This window comes from Conger conger, chromosome 3 (assembly GCF_963514075.1).
Source record: "Conger conger chromosome 3, fConCon1.1, whole genome shotgun sequence".
NCBI lineage: Eukaryota > Metazoa > Chordata > Actinopteri > Anguilliformes > Congridae > Conger > Conger conger.
In genome coordinates, this window is record NC_083762.1 from 70036042 (window position 1) to 70054697 (window position 18656).

At 45.3% G+C, this 18656-nt stretch overlaps 1 protein-coding gene across 1 annotated transcript; it reads right to left on the reverse strand.

The window, feature by feature from the left end:
- Positions 1-891: 891 nt before the first annotated feature.
- LOC133124751 (zinc finger protein ubi-d4-like) lies at positions 892-17569 on the reverse strand. The gene is made up of 11 exons (XM_061236199.1): positions 17468-17569; positions 16072-16232; positions 15762-15869; positions 15086-15267; positions 14054-14146; positions 13431-13515; positions 8443-8580; positions 7440-7571; positions 6561-6673; positions 4923-5004; positions 892-4530 (listed from the first exon to the last, which is right to left on the reverse strand). Exons 1-11 carry the CDS (start codon positions 17497-17499, stop codon positions 4448-4450), a joined length of 1209 nt encoding a protein of 402 aa, XP_061092183.1. The 5' UTR covers positions 17500-17569; the 3' UTR covers positions 892-4447.
- Between the last annotated feature and the right edge of the window lie 1087 nt (positions 17570-18656).

The window sequence follows — 18656 nt, forward strand, 5'->3', positions numbered from 1 at the left end:
TAAAAGTTATATTGATGGGGTACAGTCTCTGCTTTTCCTGGAAGGGATGTTCGTAATACAATATTTGTAGATGACACAAAACTCAAGGGTTTAGCAAACCGTTATACAAAGGTAAACCTAGAAGATTAAAACTGAACCCAGAAGGCTGTAGAAGCCTGGAAAATTAACTTTTTGGGATTTGGGATAACATTTCAGCCAACATTGTGGAAAGAACAAAATAGAATGCATTACATTTGAAAAATTATAATCATATTGTTTCATATTGCTGTAGCAGTGAGAAAAAAAAAAAAAAGATCAGAATATTATGCTGTATTTATATTTAACATAAATTGAGTATAAATCAAAGGAGGTTATAGTGATGTTTTACAATCTCGTTTTCAAACTACATTTACAAATTAGCATGCAGTTCTGGACACCACACATGAAAGGAAGCTCTTGAAAACGCAGAAAGGGGAACTAAACCGGATTCAGAATGGGAGTAATCGAGGTAATTAGCAGTGATATCAGCAGTATCACCTGTAATTAGCATCTCCTCTTGTTTGCATGAAGATTCAACCCACAAAACCGTTTCAATCATGAAAGTCTGTCACAAAGAAAAAAATTTACCATAATTTGGCTGGTGGCAGGTCATACCTAGAATGGAATCACAGTAAAAAAAAAAAAAATTGTATACAAATTTATAAATGATTTTAGTTAGGTCACGCTAACCTGAGGAAATATCAGACAGTATAAACTCACTCACACTCATGTGATGTGGTTGTAGTACAAGATTCCTTTAGTACTATGCAGAAATTGTGATTAGTTTTATTATCCATTAGTTTAAGCCCGAATATACCCCGATTAAACCTTCCCTAAAAGTGAGAAAAAGAAAAGCTACAAATGACTAAATGCTGTAATCAGTGCCAAAGTTTAATTAACTTTAAAAAAGGACAAAACTGTACACGTACCATAAACAGACAGGATATGGTAACACAAATACAGGTATTCAAAATGAGTAAAACCTATAAAACATACGCGTGTGTGAAATGTGTGAAAACAATCAGCATGTTTCTATAATGTAAAAATGTATGCTGAAGTTTCATTATAGTATACATGATTAGCTGGACATGGATAAAACATGATTAACTAAACGATATTACAAATATTCTCAATCTTTAACATCCCCACAATAGACAAATTGAGAGTAAATGAAAAACAGTGTGTGGTTCACATGCAGTTGATTGTAAACACCTAATTACAGAGTATTTGTGGTCGTGAAACTGCAGATTGCCAGCCATTTTGCCTGATGCACTGTTTTTTTTTTCTTCATTTTAAATACTGTTAATAAACATGAGGTACATCGTGGCTTTAAGACAAGTCAACAGCACTAGACAAAGTTAGGGAATATAACCAATATTAAGTGAGAATCTTCACCCATGGGAACTTTTTTTTCCTTTTTTTTCTTTTTTTTTTAAGCTACTATGGTTTTTTTTGCGATTCTCAGTTGTGCGTCTACATCGTAATATTATGTCCCTCTGTAAATATTGGCATTTTAAATTGGTAAGAATAACACTATATATAACAATGGTAAATACTATTCATGACAGTTAAAAAAAGTTTACAAAGCATCCAGCTATAAAGAGTCCAATAACAGACGCATGTCACTATAAAAAGTATTAAATCCCTCGACGCACCGAGGAAGGACTTTGCCATTTGTGCAGCTGCATTAGATCTCTATTCTCTACCTATAGATTTATTCCCGTCACTGAAAATATTATCTGAGCCAACAACTGTGCCATCACCGAAAAACCTCTCAGTTGTGAAGTTCCACGGTCCTGAAAATCAGAACGTCACAGTATCGAGATGGAGGTGTCGGCAGGAGAGACAACGGCATGACTCGTCATCCAGAATCCTCCTGCAAGTTCAGACCAATGAAGGAGGCCGATCATAGACCAACTGCGCCCTCTCCTGGCTGTGCAGTGGAGGTGGCACGCCTCGGTCACTCTGAATCTCAAACGTTACCTGTGCTTCTCAAACGCAGCCCTGGATGTACACGGCAGACTTGGGTCGAATACATAATTGTTTTTTTTCATTCAAATAATTTTCTGTACTCGGCTTGATCTTGCCTGATGCAATTGAGCCAATCAAGGGGAACAGAAGGAAGGGTGGCTGTGTTTTTTTTGAGAGTATTTCATAGGTTCCAATACACCAGGCAAGCTCAGTTCAGCGTGGAAAAGTATTTTAATCTAAAAAGATTATGTATTTGACCCAGGTCAGGTACACAGCAGCTGCTCCCGGCATCGATAAACTGCAAGCACTCGCTCGACTGGGGAAGGAAGGAAGCTAACCTGGTTTGGTCAAATCAATAGGTTTAAATCAGATTTCTCTCCCCCCAGGAAAGAACCACATTAACGGTCACATTAAATATCAATTCTGGTTGCTAGTTATAAACTAATAAAATTTGCATTTTGCGTGATATTTAAATTCACTCTGAAAGATATGGTCAAAACCTGTGACAAAAACATTTATAGCGTTCCCGAAATGTGTGAAATGTATTAATCCTAGATTTAGACAACCTGCCTCTTGTGGCAGGGAAAGAGAGCAGAACACACTCGCCCGGGGCAGCAGAACACACTCGCCCGGGGCAGCAGAACACACTCGCCCGGGGCAGCAGAACACACTCGCCCGGGGCAGCAGAACACACTCGCCAGGGGCAGCAGAACACACTCGCTCAGGGCAGCAGAACACACTCGCTCAGGGGAGCAGAACACACTCCCTCAGGGGCAGCAGAACACACACACTCAGGGGCAGCAGAACACACACACTCAGGGGAGCAGAACACACACACTCAGGGGAGCAGAACACACACACTCAGGGGAGCAGAACACACACGCTCAGGGGAGCAGAACACACACGCTCAGGGGAGCAGAACACACTCCCTCAGGGGAGCAGAACACACACACTCAGGGGAGCAGAACACACACACTCAGGGGAGCAGAACACACACACTCAGGGGAGCAGAACACACTCGCTCAGGGGAGCAGAACACACACGCTCAGGGGAGCAGAACACACTCCCTCAGGGGAGCAGAACACACACACTCAGGGGAGCAGAACACACTCGCCCAGGGCAGCAGAACACACTTGTTTAGCGCAGCAGAACACACTTGTTTAGGGCAGCACTGCCTGGGCCAGAGCAGCAGATGGAGGTGTAAACAGTGTGTGCTCAGAACCCAGTCACTGCTCCAGCTGGGTCTTAAGATCAGTGTCAGGGAGAAAAGCCCCCATCTAAAAATCAGAGTTCTGTGAGCCGGGAAGTGGATCAGATAAAAGGGAACCGAACTAACTTCAAAAACAGCGCAGAAAAACAGTAATTCTGTGAGTGGAAGGCAAGGGTAGGACTGAGAGGGAACACCGTTTCTGTACCCCTGTATTGGTGCGCTCAGACCTGTCCTGTTGGAAAAACAGCTCACGTTTATTCCACTTACGAATGCGCTCTGCCAACTTAGTACAGGAACACCCGTTCCATTCATTAAGTTCTCAATTCTGACCTGTTGATATGACTCATTAAAAATACCAGCACTGTCTTGACAGAACAGCAGCAGTGACTGGGACTGAACTGACCAGTACCATTTCACCTGTTCCACGAGCACCATTAAGATTGAACTTTTCCTGCTAAAGACAACCCTGGACAAGACCATCAACTGACAAGCTTTCTATCATTTCACTTTTTTTCTTTTTTTAGAACTATTCACACCTATATATCCTTACAAATATATAAATATACAAAACATTTACGGCTTTCTCAACAAACAAGCACTGGCATGCCCATTGACTCCGACTATAACCGCCTTCTACATACAACGGACGCCTTAAAACTCTGAGAGACAGCGGCCTTTATCGATGATTAAAACGAGAGTTGGATGGAAATGAGATGTGGCTGTTGTACGGTTCTTCTCAACACGCTGTGCACACTGGACGGCTTGTCACGGCCACGGAAGTCCGCTCTGTTCAGACCACCACGGAAACTGCATAACTCTGCTATACCCCGCTAACAGCGTATGCGAGGATGAATACTGCGCGTTAAGGTACCATCCGGGGGACCTTCATGTCTTCATGTTTATGTCCACAAAACAGACATATGCCAACATAATATAATGTGCCACTTACAAAAACCCAATATTGACAGAACAAGTATGCCGCAACTTTCTGAGGAACACAGAGTCACAGTAAGCAGGAACCCAGAAGGGTTTGTGGGGAGGGGGAGGTGGAGAAGCTTTGAGAAGGCTGTTGGGTTTTGGGGGGGGGGGGGGGGGGCTCCATTGTGCGTGCGTTACTCCAGGGTGGGGAAAAAGTGGCTTCTGTCAGGGGCGGCCCCCCCTGCGTGACTCCTACCGAAGGTCTGAAGGGGAGCGGTCTCGGGGACTTGACGGATGGGAGCGGGAGAGGGGGGGGGGGGGGGTAGCTCATCAGGATGGAGGTGCGTTCTGGTTCTGGTATATCGAGGCCTTGTCTTTCAACAGATCCAAACACAAGTGACAACTCCAGCTTCCTGAATGGTGAACAAAAAAAGAGAATAACATGAAAAATTTTAAGAGAACCTTCAAACACGCAGGCTTATTCTGCTGCGAGTCAAAGATCTTGTGACGCAGCTACAAAAACCCTAACCTCAACTCACACCCTACAACAGGTAATATACACTACAGCAGAATATGTTATGCGAAATAAGTCCCAAGCAGCCATGAGCAAAACAGACTGGCCAGAGAATCTGATGATTCGTGATAAACTCTGGTTGCACGGCAACACTGACAGTTTGAAGTCGCACGTACACCGCGCAACCAATTACTCTGAAAGACCAGGGGGCGGGCGGAGAGAGAGAAAGCTGCACTCTGCGCTTGCCGGAGTCTCTGGGCTTGTTAACAGAGCGGCTCGTGACCACCATACCTTCAGGAGGCTCAGACATGGGAGGGCTGAGGCAGTACATGTGGTATCCTCGATCACAGTCATCACAAAACAACAGCTGGTCCTGCAACACAAACACAAACACACAGCAGCCATTTACACCAACAGTGGGCAACCCAGAAAATGTTAATGGAATTAAATAACAATTTTATGTAACATTTACATTTTTTTATTGATATCGCTTCTCCTAGGATTATACACCTTAAATTACTCACATACCGCCAACATTAAAGGGGAATTAACTGTATGCGATTAACATACTTGTGTTCATGTATTGCTTGATATTCAAATAATTTGAATGGCTGCCATTTTGAACATCAACAAGCATGCCAACTCATTGACAGGCACGGGAAATACTGTTTATGAAACAGAAGTGATCATGCTGCCAAGTTAGTTAAGTGAACTCCGCAAAACTTTGCTTGCTCCAAAGAACAGACACCAATAGCCATTTTGGTTTAGTGACAGCAGTGCATTACTTGATAAGGAGTTGCCCCGTATTTATTTAATATCATAATCCTTACCCAAAAAGGGATGTTTTAGGAAAATGGAAAAAGAAAAGATGTAGGAGCTCACAGCTAATTGGGATGCATAAGCGTGCTCCTTGGAGAAAACGTTAGCCAGCGTAGAGCCCGAACTACACCTTCACAGTCTCTGACATCTTCATTCTATTCATATGCGCTCTGGTCTAAACTGGAACGCTTGATTATTAGCACTGGGCCAGTCAGGAATCGGCCCCCAAGGGACCCTGGCTTACAGCGATCACCGGCACAGTCAAGGACATCATTGCACACTCATCACATACAGTATCTCCATAGGCAGTTTTCTAACGCACAAAACCTTGCTAGCAGTCATCTAATCACAGGCCTGACACAGGGCCAAGGTTAAGATCAGGCCAGCTTTGACGTCTTCATTCTACCTCTGTGGCCCAAATTAGTCCCGTGGGGAACCACTCCCGGCGGCCAAAGGACGGCTCTTAAAACACTTTAAAGAGCCATTACTCAAAGCGCCTCAGCGAATCGATGCAGCCCACTGTAAATACAGGTACGGAGAACCCATCGCTCACCGCCCGCCGCGCGTGATGAATCTCTTTTCACCTCGGCAGGACGGCGAGAGTGAGACCTTCGTCACGCGCCTGGCTTCCTGCTGCGCTGGGCCGGCTTGACTTGAAGGCAGAAGCCATTCCCCCCCATGTGCTCCAGCATACGTTATATTCATTTAACAGCCCTTCACTGGACAGAACGCCACTATAAGCAACACTCACTGGGACTTTCAACAGAGTGCAAGCACACAAGCCAAGTCATTGTGTGCGGCCTGTAGCGTAGTGGTTAAGGTACATGACTGGGGCCCGTAAGGTCGGTGCTTCGATCCCCAGTGTTGCCGCAATAAGATCCGCACAGCCGTTGGGCCCTTAACCCTGCGTTGCTCCAGGAGAGGACCGTCTCCTGCTTAGTCTAATCAACTGTACATCGCTCAGGATAAGAGCATCTGCCAAATGCCATTAATGTAATGATTTGTTTAAAGTGCATTTCACAGACGTGTCAGCACACTGTACGTAAAGAAACAGAGGGAAAGACTGTAAAGGATGATGCATAACGGCTGGGCAGTGGCACCGGTACTCACGTCATTCTCAGAGGTGCCGCAGATGTTACAGCACTTGCACTCGATGCACTGCCAGCGGTAAGTCTTCACCGCCGCCATCATGACCGGAGTGAACTGCAGGCAGGACGGGTGACCTGTGGTGGGAAAAAGAGGAGTGAAATTCAGGTTACCCTCATCCAGATCATTAAATTGGGTGAAAGATTACATGGAATTCAAGCAATAGCACAGGATATGCTACCCATCAAAGAGTTACTACTAGCCAACTACATCCAACTTATTAAACAGCACGGTATCAGAGGTGGAAATATAGTAACTTTTGGGGCCACCTTGTGCTTGTCATTTCACCCAATATGATTGATGGGAGAACATTTAAACATTCAAGCTAATTTCACTTTTCTTAAACTAGGTTATTTCCAAATGGGCTTTTCCTTCCGCTCAAAACTACATATCCCCCCCCCCCCCCCCCCAAAAAAAAACATTAATATGCTCTATGTTCAGCATGCCAGCTTGTTTCTCGCTCAATAAGAAGGCTGAGCTGATTGAGCCTTTTGGGAGCCCTTATTTATAGCACTCTAATGTATTTCAGAAAGCTGTAAAATTAATTTACATCCCAAACACCGTGTGAAAGGGGTTTACCACTCCACAGGAACACAAACACTGTGTGAAAGGGGTTTACCGTTCCGCAGGAACACAAACACCGTGTGAAAGGAGTTTACCGTTCCGCAGGAACACAAACACCGTGTGAAAGGAGTTTACCGTTCCGCAGGAACACAAACACCGTGTGAAAGGAGTTTACCGTTCCGCAGGAACACAAACACCGTGTGAAAGGAGTTTACTGTTCCGCAGGAACACAAACACCGTGTGAAAGGAGTTTTCCGTTCCGCAGGCCGGAGGGCTTACCTGAGCGGCCGCAGTCGGAGCAGGACACCAGCCCCTCCGACTGGCCCGTCTTGTGGTTGATTTTTGAGTCACCCAGACAGAAGTCACAGTAATTATTGGGAAGTGCCAGGCCATCTGGTCCTTTCTTGGGAGCTGATGGGATATGAAAAAAATGTCACTTAATTACTCGCTTAATAAAAATGAAACATGAGAATCAATGTACTGAAATAAAGGTATCATTTTCTTACGTTTGAACATAATATATAGATTATTATCAGTGTTGTTTACTAAATGCAGCCTTTTATTTTTATTTTTTTTCATCAAGCACACCAGATCCCCACTCTTTATTGGATGAGTCAGGAGTGCAATCTCCGTAGCGACAGGGATCATTTGCTATCTTTGGGGGAGAACAGAGCAGTCTGGCAGTTTGCAGAGCAAAAAGAAAGTCAGTACACGAGCATTAGCATTCACTGTAAGACACTTCTTCAGCCCTGAGCAAGGATAAGCAGTTATCCCTGAATAGCCCCATCAAATCAAATTAAGACAGTAATGAAGGAGACAGAATTGTGATTAGCCTGCCAATAATATCAGCAGAAAAAACTAGGCAGCTCCTACAATGGTTCCCAGCAATGGTGTCAGCAGCCAGGAGGACTGTGTTCGGGTATTAAAGAAACGGAAATGCATATGAAAAAATGCAAAGATGCATACGAGCAGTAAATATCGGTCCACACCAAGAACAATAACTAACTCAAGTGGATGGAGGAGTCCACACCACAACCATTACAACAGTGACAAACAATATTGTCGGGATCACTTTCAGAGCAATATTTTCCAGCTGCAGGAACGATAAAACACTTACTGCCAATCAAAACACATCCGAATTTACAAGGCGTCATGTGACATAGCCGAGAGGCTATTTACAGAACGTTATGGGTCATCCGTGTGGATGCTCACACAGTTATGGTTGTGGTTGTGGTTGTGGTTGTATTTCTGGGTGTGGACAGGCTCTGGGCACAGGACTCACTCTTGTGCTCCTCTGGGTGGTGTGGGATGGGGGTGTGCACCTCCAGGTCCTCCTTGTCCTCGCCCTCCTCCTCGGCCAGGTGGGAGTGCGCGTAATGGTAGCTGAGGCCCGGGCGGTTCTTGTAGCGCTTCCCGCAGACTGGAGAAGCCCAAAGCACAGCAGTTAGGAGACGGACAGGACAGACGGCTAGCTCGCTCGCTCGCTCGCTCTCAAAACGAGCGAGAAGGCACAACACACACCCCCCTGGCATTCAATAACACAAGAAACAGAAATGTACAAGCCTTTTCGGCTTTAAACGTGGAAAAGAACAACCCTTTTCAACAACAGCTTCTGTGCAGTAGTGAACTTATTAACAGTTATTAATAATACACACTGTACGTGCACTATTAGTTTCACATATTAGGTGGGTTATTTGACGTTACTCCAGAAACAAACCACACGTTGTACATGCCAGTAAGCACAGCAACACAAGCACGTGTTCAGGGCAGAGTACAAAGCAAGTGTCCGGATCTTGCCCAAGGTCCCACCAAGAGAACTTGCTGCAGTCGCTGGAGCAACCCGTTCGCTTTTCTTTATGGTCCAATAGGGGGTGCCTAATACGCCCATCAGGATTGGTCCACTGAAGAGGCATGCTGGCCAATCAAGCATGATTTTTTTTTAAAGCATTGGTTAAAAAGATCATTCTTCCCATTTTCATCCCTCTTCCCTATGGCTTCTGCCTGACAGACGAGTACACTTGATTGACATGAAATGTGTCCAAACTGCGGCTTACAGACACTTCTGTGGCACCCCTGATCTACAGTATACGTTTCTTCACATACTGCATACACACAGTGAGACAGGATAATAGACTTCATTGCTCCCATGGGGAACTTTGTCTTGTACTCAATGTGGCCTGAATCACCTATTAAATCATCAGTTCGTAAACAGTACACTTCTCGCAATACAAACCGCAAATTGTCAGAGCACAGGCTAATGTTGTGGTTACGGGCGGATCAACTCAAGGCCACAGAGGTCACTCATACCGCTGAAGTCAGGAACCACTCGCGCCTGCTACTCTGATCGGCCGTGGCCGGCAGGACCCTTAGGATAACGCCATGGAAAGAACACTGAGCTCTGGAGTGAGTTACACCAGCTAGAGCATGGTGCTGCAGTCCGTCAGCATCTGGGAAGCAGTTAACAGCATCTGCAGTACAACCCCCCGAGGCAATCTCTCTCTCTGTGAATACATGATGCCACATATCAAAAATGAGCTGTTATTACCCTGTAGCCAAAAAAATAAAAAAGGAACCGAGACTATAAAGGAACTACATCTTGAAAGAATAAAAGGAAAAAGCTGCGTCAGCACAAGCTGGCAAATTATGCCACTTTATTTTAAGCCAGAATATGATGTGGGAAAATGAGAAAGAATAAGCACTATAAACAGCCAGGCTGAACAAATAACAAGGCCTGCTATCACGCTATAATTGCAGATCCACATTCGACGTGTGCGTAAAAACCGCAGCATGTCGAAAGCCTTGGGATGGGCAGCTATGAAAGCTATGGGCGGCCTGTAGCGTAGTGGTACATGACTGGGACACGCAAGGTCGGTGGTTCTAATCCCGGTGTAGCCGCAATAAGATCCGCACAGCCATTTGGCCCTTGAGCAAGGCCCTTAACCCAGCATTGCTCCAGGGGAGGATTGTCTCCTGCTTAGTCTAATTAACTGTACGTCGCTCTGGATAAGAGCGTCGGCCAAATGCCAATCACGTAATGTAATGAAATGAAAGCATACGTAAACAGCCACATCACAGTGATGTCAGTGCTCGGCACCACTGCTTTCTTGTTCGTCCAAATTCTTTTTGTGGGTATTATTTTGTGTCTACCGCACGCCATTTTTCTTCTCGACCAATCTGACATTTCTCGTGGGGCATTCAACGAGTAAACTAAATGAGTAAACTAATGAGGTTGAGGCAATACAGAGGAGTCCGTCTCGGAGAGCCATCTGAAAAACAGGAAACTCTCCCTTCTAACTGACCCTGACAGCAGGTGGTCAGCCGTGGAGTGCTAATGAGACGGATTGGGAATAGTGCAGTGACTTGTGCAAGTTTGTTTCTGTCATACACTTGAAACAAAGGTGCTCTACATAACGCATAGACATGCAACTACTCTATGGAAGTCTCCCAGTAGACTGAACCAAGCCACGATAACCAGGAATAATTATCATGAATCATACTGATGTAAGCCTCCCTGTGCACTTCACTGATCAAGCCCTCAACGTAAAAATAGCAGGCATTCCAGTCAATCGATCTTCTAAACCTCGCAGAGAAAAGCTTTCATCACCAAGCGAATCTTAGCGACTCACCTAAACATCCCGATGGATTCACACTCACGTCATCAGCATGACGGCATACAGCAAGTCCTCCCTTTGCCATAATATAACCCTGCGTTCGTATAACCTGTTTTCATGAACACAAATGATGATAAACATGCCAAACACAGTAAATACTCATTTTTTTAAAATGTATTGGGACCGGGGAAGGAATGCGTTGGGTAAGCCTATAGGGACAGTACATCACTATTGGCAAGGTCATATACATAATGCTCTACAATAAGGACTGCGTCTACTAGGAAAGCATTTTGTGTGTTAGTGCACGCACACACAAGCAGGATCACAGCATCCTCAGGCGTGGAGTGTGACAGGGGCGGGATGAACAATGAGAAGTATACCTCGTTGGGAAGATTTTGAAATATGCTTTTGTTTGCGAGCGTCTGAAAGAGAAAGGGAAAGGGAACAGAGAGGAGACAGCAGGACTCAGTCGTGTTGAGGGGAAAAAAAAACCCAAGAACGCACATCGCTAGCTCTGAAACTCCGAGCCATCTAGCCAAGCCAAAGAACTGCTTTTTGTAACCAAAGGCAAAATTCAACTCCCAGCTGAGAAGCCAACAATCCTGATCGAAGAAAGTCTTTTTTTAATTTTTTTATTCAGAATGCAAGAAAATTAACTGAGATAAAGCATCAAACACGAGAATGAGCCCATGTCTCATTTCACTTCCGCTAAGGCAATAACATTACGTTTGGGTTAAGCCAGGCTCCTAGGCCAGAACACGCTGCTATAAACTGGCTCCTGAGGGTCGAAGTGATATTAACGCAGGACACCAATGCTTTCACCCAGGCGCTGCAGCTTCCCTTTACAGAAACTCATCTACCTGGAACTGTCTGCAGCCCGTAACCCGGGGGACCGCATGATTAGACACGGGGTGGTGTGTGGTTATGAGCTGCAGCAATCTGAATATTCTGAAGACACAAATACAAATAGAGGCGCAAATCATTTTTCAACAGCACGGGTCATTTCACTTTATACATGTTAAATGAGTGAAATGGGAGTTGAAATTTGACAGGGCCCGAATACATTCTCAGATTTCTCTCACAAGAAGTCTGTGCAGAGACGTCTTCACAATGACATGGCTTTATTAAAAATAAAAAAAACTGCGGAACATGTCACTTTGATGGGAAGAGTTTCATTTCCAGATAAAGATATTAATGAAATTTGCTGTCTTCAAGGAAAATAACTACATGACAAATTGTCCCCTGCACCTCATCTGAATTTCCAATTAAAGGAAGCTAGGCACAGCATATTTATATCACACCTACCTAACTGTCGAAGTTGTCCTACATCAGACCTACATCAAACACGTAATTGTTTTGAATAATACTTTTCGACGCTTTACTGAGCTCATCTGGTGTACTGGAGCCTATGAAATACTCTCAAGAAGTGCAACCCCTCCCCCTCTCCTGGCCCTCTTAGTTGGCTCAACTAAAAGTTATCCCACAGCCTCCTCTGTATAAGCCAACAGATGGACGAACAATGTTTTAATGAAGAATGCAATGATTCATCCGTGCATTTGCAGTCAGGGATAAATACAGCGCTAGCCAGCGGAAATGGCTCACTGCCGCGCTTACACTCCACTGTGGCTAATTAAGGATAAGTAGTGCCTCAGACCATAGGATAAGATCCAGCCTTCTGCACCACACCACCATCATCAAAGAGCTCAGCGCAGCTTCATTAATTCTGTGCATCCTGAGACCCGAGTATCTTTCCCATCGCAGAAGACAATTTAGCAAAGGCTATAGGAAATCCATCAGGGATATCCCGGTTATGGGAAAATGTGACAATCTTACGTAAAAAATGTATAAAATAAAATAATGTTCACGAAGAGAGGTTCCACAGGACAATTTCCTGGATACGCTTCATCCGTCACCTCAGAACCGACACAGACATCACTGAGACACAGCACTCTGGTTTTCACCTGCTGTCCTGGCCTTTGATAAACTATCAAAGCCCCGCTTGCCACCCTCCTATCAAAGTGTAAAGGCTCACACGAGCCCACGCCCACACCTACTGCAGTTCCCACCAGTCCAGGGTGGCAGTGTAGGAACGGTTAGCAAACTGTAGGTTAGACTCCCAGGTGAGACACTGGCATTTTAGCCTTGAGAAAGGTAAGTAACCTGAACTGCCTCCATGAAATATCCAGCTGCGTAGACAGGTTGTGTATAGACAGACTGTAAGCCACAGGCGTCAAACATCAGTCCTGGAGGGCCGCAGTGTCTGCTGGTTTCCTGTTCTCAGGAACCAGTGTAAAGTGCAGATGCACTCAGTGTAAAGTGTAAAGTGTAAAGTGTAGATGCACTCAGTGTAAAGTGTAAAGTGCAGATGCACTCAGTGTAAAGTGTAAATGCACTCAGTGTAAAGTGTAAAGTGTAAATGCACTCAGTGTAAAGTGTAAAGTGTAAATGCACTCAGTGTAAAGTGTAGATGCACTCAGTGTAAAGTGTAGATGCACTCAGTGTAAAGTGTAAAGTGTAAAGTGCAGATGCACTCAGTGTAAAGTGTAAAGTGCAGATGCACTCAGTGTAAAGTGTAAATGCACTCAGTGTAAAGTGTAAATGCACTCAGTGTAAAGTGTAAATGCACTCAGTGTAAAGTGTAAAGTGCAGATGAACTCACTGTCGCAGGCGTAAGGCTTGTCGCGGTCCTCCAGAGCAGCGGCTGCAGCGTCCATCTTCTTCCGGCTGCTGCTCACCCCACGACCCTGCAGGCAACAGCGGCGGGTCGTCATTACCCGCCTTTTTACCGCCATCTAAACACCACAGACACCAACCGCTGCCCCGGCCCGTCACCTCCTGCACCGGGCTCTGCAGGCCTCCCATTTTAGAAGCATTTGCACCACATAATTGATGTGTGTTAGCTGGGAAAATTATTCAGGACCACATCTACCAATTGGGATGCATTAGCGCGCCTCTAAATTGTTCCACCTTAGGAGCACATGAGAAAAGGTGCAGAGCCCTGCTGTGCTTGTCAGTCTTTTTGTGCGAAATGCACATTATCTCCTCATCGTTTGAAAGGCGGGGGGGGGGGGGGAATGTATGCAATGCTGTAACTTAAAGACGCGACGTGTGGTTGAATGAAGGGCCTTTAGTAAACAACAGAGATCGGCCAATGTCAATCCACACTCAAAGGGATGCAAATCTCATACTTGGGTCACCTGGGGTGGGAACCCAGAAAAGGGACAGTGAGAAAGAGCCTAGCCCAGAGAAGGACAGCACTTCAGGCTCTTCAGTACAGCTCACCTTCCCCTTCCCTTTGCCTCGTCTCTTCGGGGTGTCCTCCTCATAGTCTTCATCGTCCAGGTCGTCCAGGAAGTCATCAGGCTCCAGGATTCTCTGTGGACGTAAGTGGAGGGTTGGTGGTTTGATTGGCACAAATGGCTATGTCGGTCTAAATTCCGGATTCAGAGCTGCCAGCTGCATCCAAAACCCTCAGTCTCTAATGAATGAGATCTCACACAAAGAAAACTTCTAGAAACAGAAAGACTTACGAACAGTTACAGTTGCATAGTTTCCATGACCATGCACCTCCACTGGTCCCTAACCTTGTTAGAAATAAATTTAAAAAACCGAATACCATTCCTTTCTATTTCTGTTCTGAGCAAAACACACAACTGCAATGAAAGACATAATACAGACAAAGGCCTGTGCAAGGCGGACCACTAATGAGGGACAGGAGAGGGGGGGGTACAGCAGCACGCCTTTCTCTGCACTATACCCACAAAACAACCGTCTGGAAGGACAACAACAACCCCATATCCCCATAACACCCCCTGAAGGGGCCACAACAACCCCATATCCCCATAACACCCCCTGAAGGGGCCACAACAACCCCATATCCCCATAACACCCCCTGAAGGGGTCACAACAACCCCATATCCCCATAACAGCCCCTGAAGGGGCCACAACAACCCCATATCCCCATAACAGCCCCTGAAGGGGCCACAACAACCCCATATCCCCATAACAGCCCCTGGGGGACCATAACAAGCCTATATCCCCAGAACACCCACAGAAGGGGCCACAACAACCCTATATCACCAGAACACCCACAGAAGGGGCCACAACAACCCCATATCCCAAGAACACCCACAGAAGGGGCCACAACAACCCCATATCCCCAGAACACCCACAGAAGGGGCCACAACAACCCCATATCCCCAGAACACCCACAGAAGGGGCCACAACAAGCCCATATCCCCAGAACACCCACAGAAGGGCCCACAACAACCCCATATCCCTATAACAGCCCCTGGAGGGATCCAGCCAACGCACCTTCCTCAGGCGGGTGGAGGAGTTGTGGGTGCTCCCGGTGATCTCCGGCACGCTGGGCTCCTCCTCCGGGCCCCGCAGCTCCGGGGTGCCGCGCTTCTCCTGGGGCTCCGCCTTCAGCAGGGCCTCCAGGCTGCTGCCGTCCGCAGGGGGGAGGACGTCCTTCTTCAGAGCCAGCTCCACCTCTGCGGGGACCGTACGCATCCAACGCTCAACTCACAACCCAACCCTTCTCATTTAGGAATACATCTACTGCTTGGGATGCATTAGTGTGCTCCTACATGTTTTAACATATGAGCACGTGTTCCCTGGGGGAAAAAAAATGTCAAATGGTCCGCATTTATATAGCGCCTTTATCCAAAGCGCTGTACAATTGATGCTTCTCATTCACCCGTTCATACGCACACTCACACACCAACGGCGATTGACTGCCGTGCAAGGCACCAACCAGTTCGTCAGGGGCAATTGGGGGTCAGGTGTCTTACTCAGGGATACTTCGACACACCCAGGGCAAGATCGAACCGGCAACCCTCCAACTGCCAGACGACTGCTCTTACCGCCCGAGCCAATGTTGCCCCAAAAAAGTTAGCATAGGGCCCTGAACGAGAGAATTCCAAGACCTAATTTCTCCCTGTATAACCCCAATGACGTGCTGTCCTTTTAGGGAGGGGTGCGGGACCTGATTTGAGGGGAGGGAAGGCAAGGCGGGGGTCCTCAGGAGGATGTGCCCGTCGCTTCTTCCTCCAGCGGCGAGCGGGATAGGTGTACAGCTGCCCTGGAGCAGTCCCTGAGAGCGGAGAGAGAGACAAAGGGAAGAACCAAAGACAGACATACAGAGCTAGATTAAGCCACCTTTCTGATCCCTCACTTCTTTTTTTTATATTTACATGACAAATAAATAAATACAAATAATCAATGCATAAGTAAAACTCAGCCCAAGGTATGCATTTTAATGGATTAATCGAAGGTTTGCGTGTAGCGTTCCTAACCTGGACTCCTGTGTCGTTTCTCCATCCAGATGTAGCAGTTGCTTTGGGCCACTCCAGTCTGGGAGTCCAAGAAGGGCATGTGGACGCTTCTTTCCGCACAGAGACGGGCATTGTAGTTATGGCACTGCTCCATGGCATCCTTATAGTACTGCTCCCCAAGGCTGAGGACAGAGGACAGTGGGTGTTAATGTACAACTCACACTACGCATCATCACTACACGCTAATGCAGTGAGCTTAGCCTGTTTTAAGTGGATCCTAATTTAGGTTTGTTCACGCACTCGCAACACATGGTCACACACGTTTTCTTGCTAAGAGGTATCTGACTGGCAAACCTGGGGTTCCTTTTGTTGTTGCCATTATCTGATCCCTAACACCACCACCATATAAACGGGTTGTAGCTCAAAAACAGACGTCTCACGAATATTTCCTTCTGTTCATAAAATACAGTAGCTATGCATTTAAAACGATGTTTTCTTTAAAACAATGATACCAATGTCACCACCGGAGTAAAGTGCAAGACGGTTGTAGCTAACGTTATGACGCTGTGGACGCACGTTTTGTCGTATTGTTCTACCAGAGAAAAATCGAAGGTTATCCAGCCAATGTTGGTAGTCTACGGAGGTAGCAGGAAGCGAGGAACTTTAGGCTAGTAGCTAGAGGAAATACGGACTACCAATCCATACAATGTCAAGGGAACAATTAGCCGAGTTAGCTAGCTAGCTGACTTTCTGATTCAAGAGATAACACGAGCTAACTTGGCTAACGTTAGTTAGCCCAAGATGGAGAGGTAGCTACAAAATAGGATACAAACAAAAAATAACCTACAAGTTCATGGTGATCGGCTAAACAAGCTGTTGACTAACGTTACCTACTAGCCAATTAACTATAGATCTAACGTAGCGCTAGCTAAGTTTACTCAATTTAAACACTCCTAACGTTAGCTACCTAGCTAACATCTGCATTTTGAACGCTCCCGGGCAAATCCAGTCAGCTAGCTAGTACTAATTGGCTACCTAGAAAATCAACGCTACCGCACATTAATACTCACTGGATGTGTTAGCTGAGTAGCTACCTAGCGAACGCCAAGTTTCTGAGTTTCTGCTTATTTTATTGGAGCTGTTAACAGTGGGTATATTGTGATATTTCGCTAGTGATAGCTGGCTAAAGTTTGAGCGGTTACTGAACAATGAATAGCTGAGCTGATTTGATGATAGCTGGCTAGCTAGCTAGCTTGTTCGCTAAGATTCCCTAACCGACTACACTTTTGGTTCCACAAAGGCTTCACGCTATTGTTTGTTCAGTACACTAAACTGCATCAAAACGGACCTCATTCCATACACCAATTGCGGAACTAAATTAAAACGAACAGAAATATTTTAATAAATCAGCACTCACACTTTGACTACATTCTCCACCACAGCCGCCATCTTCGCTCGAGTATGTATTAACAGGAGATTTCCTCGTGTTTGTGCGCAGTCGTCAAAGTACTGCTTTCCCGAAACGAAGCAAGCAGGTAGTGCTGTTCGGTTGTTGATCATTTTCATAGCATACATGGATCATTCACAGCAGTTGCTCTCGCATTCCCGTAATTGTTTCCCAGATTCCAGTCTTTCATTGTCACAATTTTTAGAATAGACATTATTGACTGAGTTGAAGACTATAACGACTTTTGTTGATTCACCTCATTTATAGCCTAGTGATGTGATGAATCAACGAAAATAATTTACCAAAAGGCAGTAGTCCTACTTTAAATGTGTATATTAATACTTTATTAAAACAAAACTTGGACAACATGTATAAGTATGTCAGCCAGGAAGAACTCAATTTTGTCTAATTTATCTTTGTACAAAACATTGAGTTAGCCTGCCAGAATGATGTCAGTTGGCTACAACGATGCACTTGTAAATTAGGTTGGATAATAAAATGCACCAGTGTGGAGGTACATTTTTTGTTCTTTAGGGAACACATTTACCAAACGAACCTGAAAGTACAATAATCTTTTTGCAAACTAATAAGTACCTTTTACAAGCATAAAAAGGTACACTATAAATATATTGCTGAGTACAATTTTATGTAGCTATTTTTTCACAAGTGCGACTGGCTATGCAAGCAATCGGAAATGCAAGCTGGTTATGCAAGCAATACGTCACCAGATCACTTTGCCAGTGAAGGCTGGCATGGAAGGCATTTCTAGACAATGGCCACTGCTATTGCAATTTTGGACGAGAACAAGGCAATGTGATTTACCAAGCAGCAAATGTCTGTATTGTTGTTGAATGCACTGTATCTACAGTATCCTCACACATGACCTAGTTTGGTATGTTCAGCAATTACACTGTGAAGTTTTAAGCCAAAGCCAAAGTAACATAAACAGTAACATTCATATATACTATGCCTGATTTAGCCTTTTCTCACTCTGGCCTCCCAGTGGTGAAATCCTCAGGGTCTATTAAGCTATAGAGTATACCATATGCATACTAAAACAGCTCAAAATGTTCCTGTACAAAAACACCTTCAAACCTGGATCTACCCTGACAATCCTTACATTAAGGCTGCCTCTAATTAGATATTTTATTTTACTCCC

Coding starts and splice junctions, on each gene's coding strand:
- LOC133124751 (XM_061236199.1), bottom strand. CDS start 17,499: ATGGCGGCTGTGGTGGAGAATGTAGTCAAAGT. Junction 14,147..15,085: donor CCTCCACCCGCCTGAGGAAG/GTGCGTTGGCTG, acceptor TTACGTCCACAG/AGAATCCTGGAGCCTGATGA. Junction 13,516..14,053: donor GAGGCAAAGGGAAGGGGAAG/GTGAGCTGTACT, acceptor TGTTGCCTGCAG/GGTCGTGGGGTGAGCAGCAG.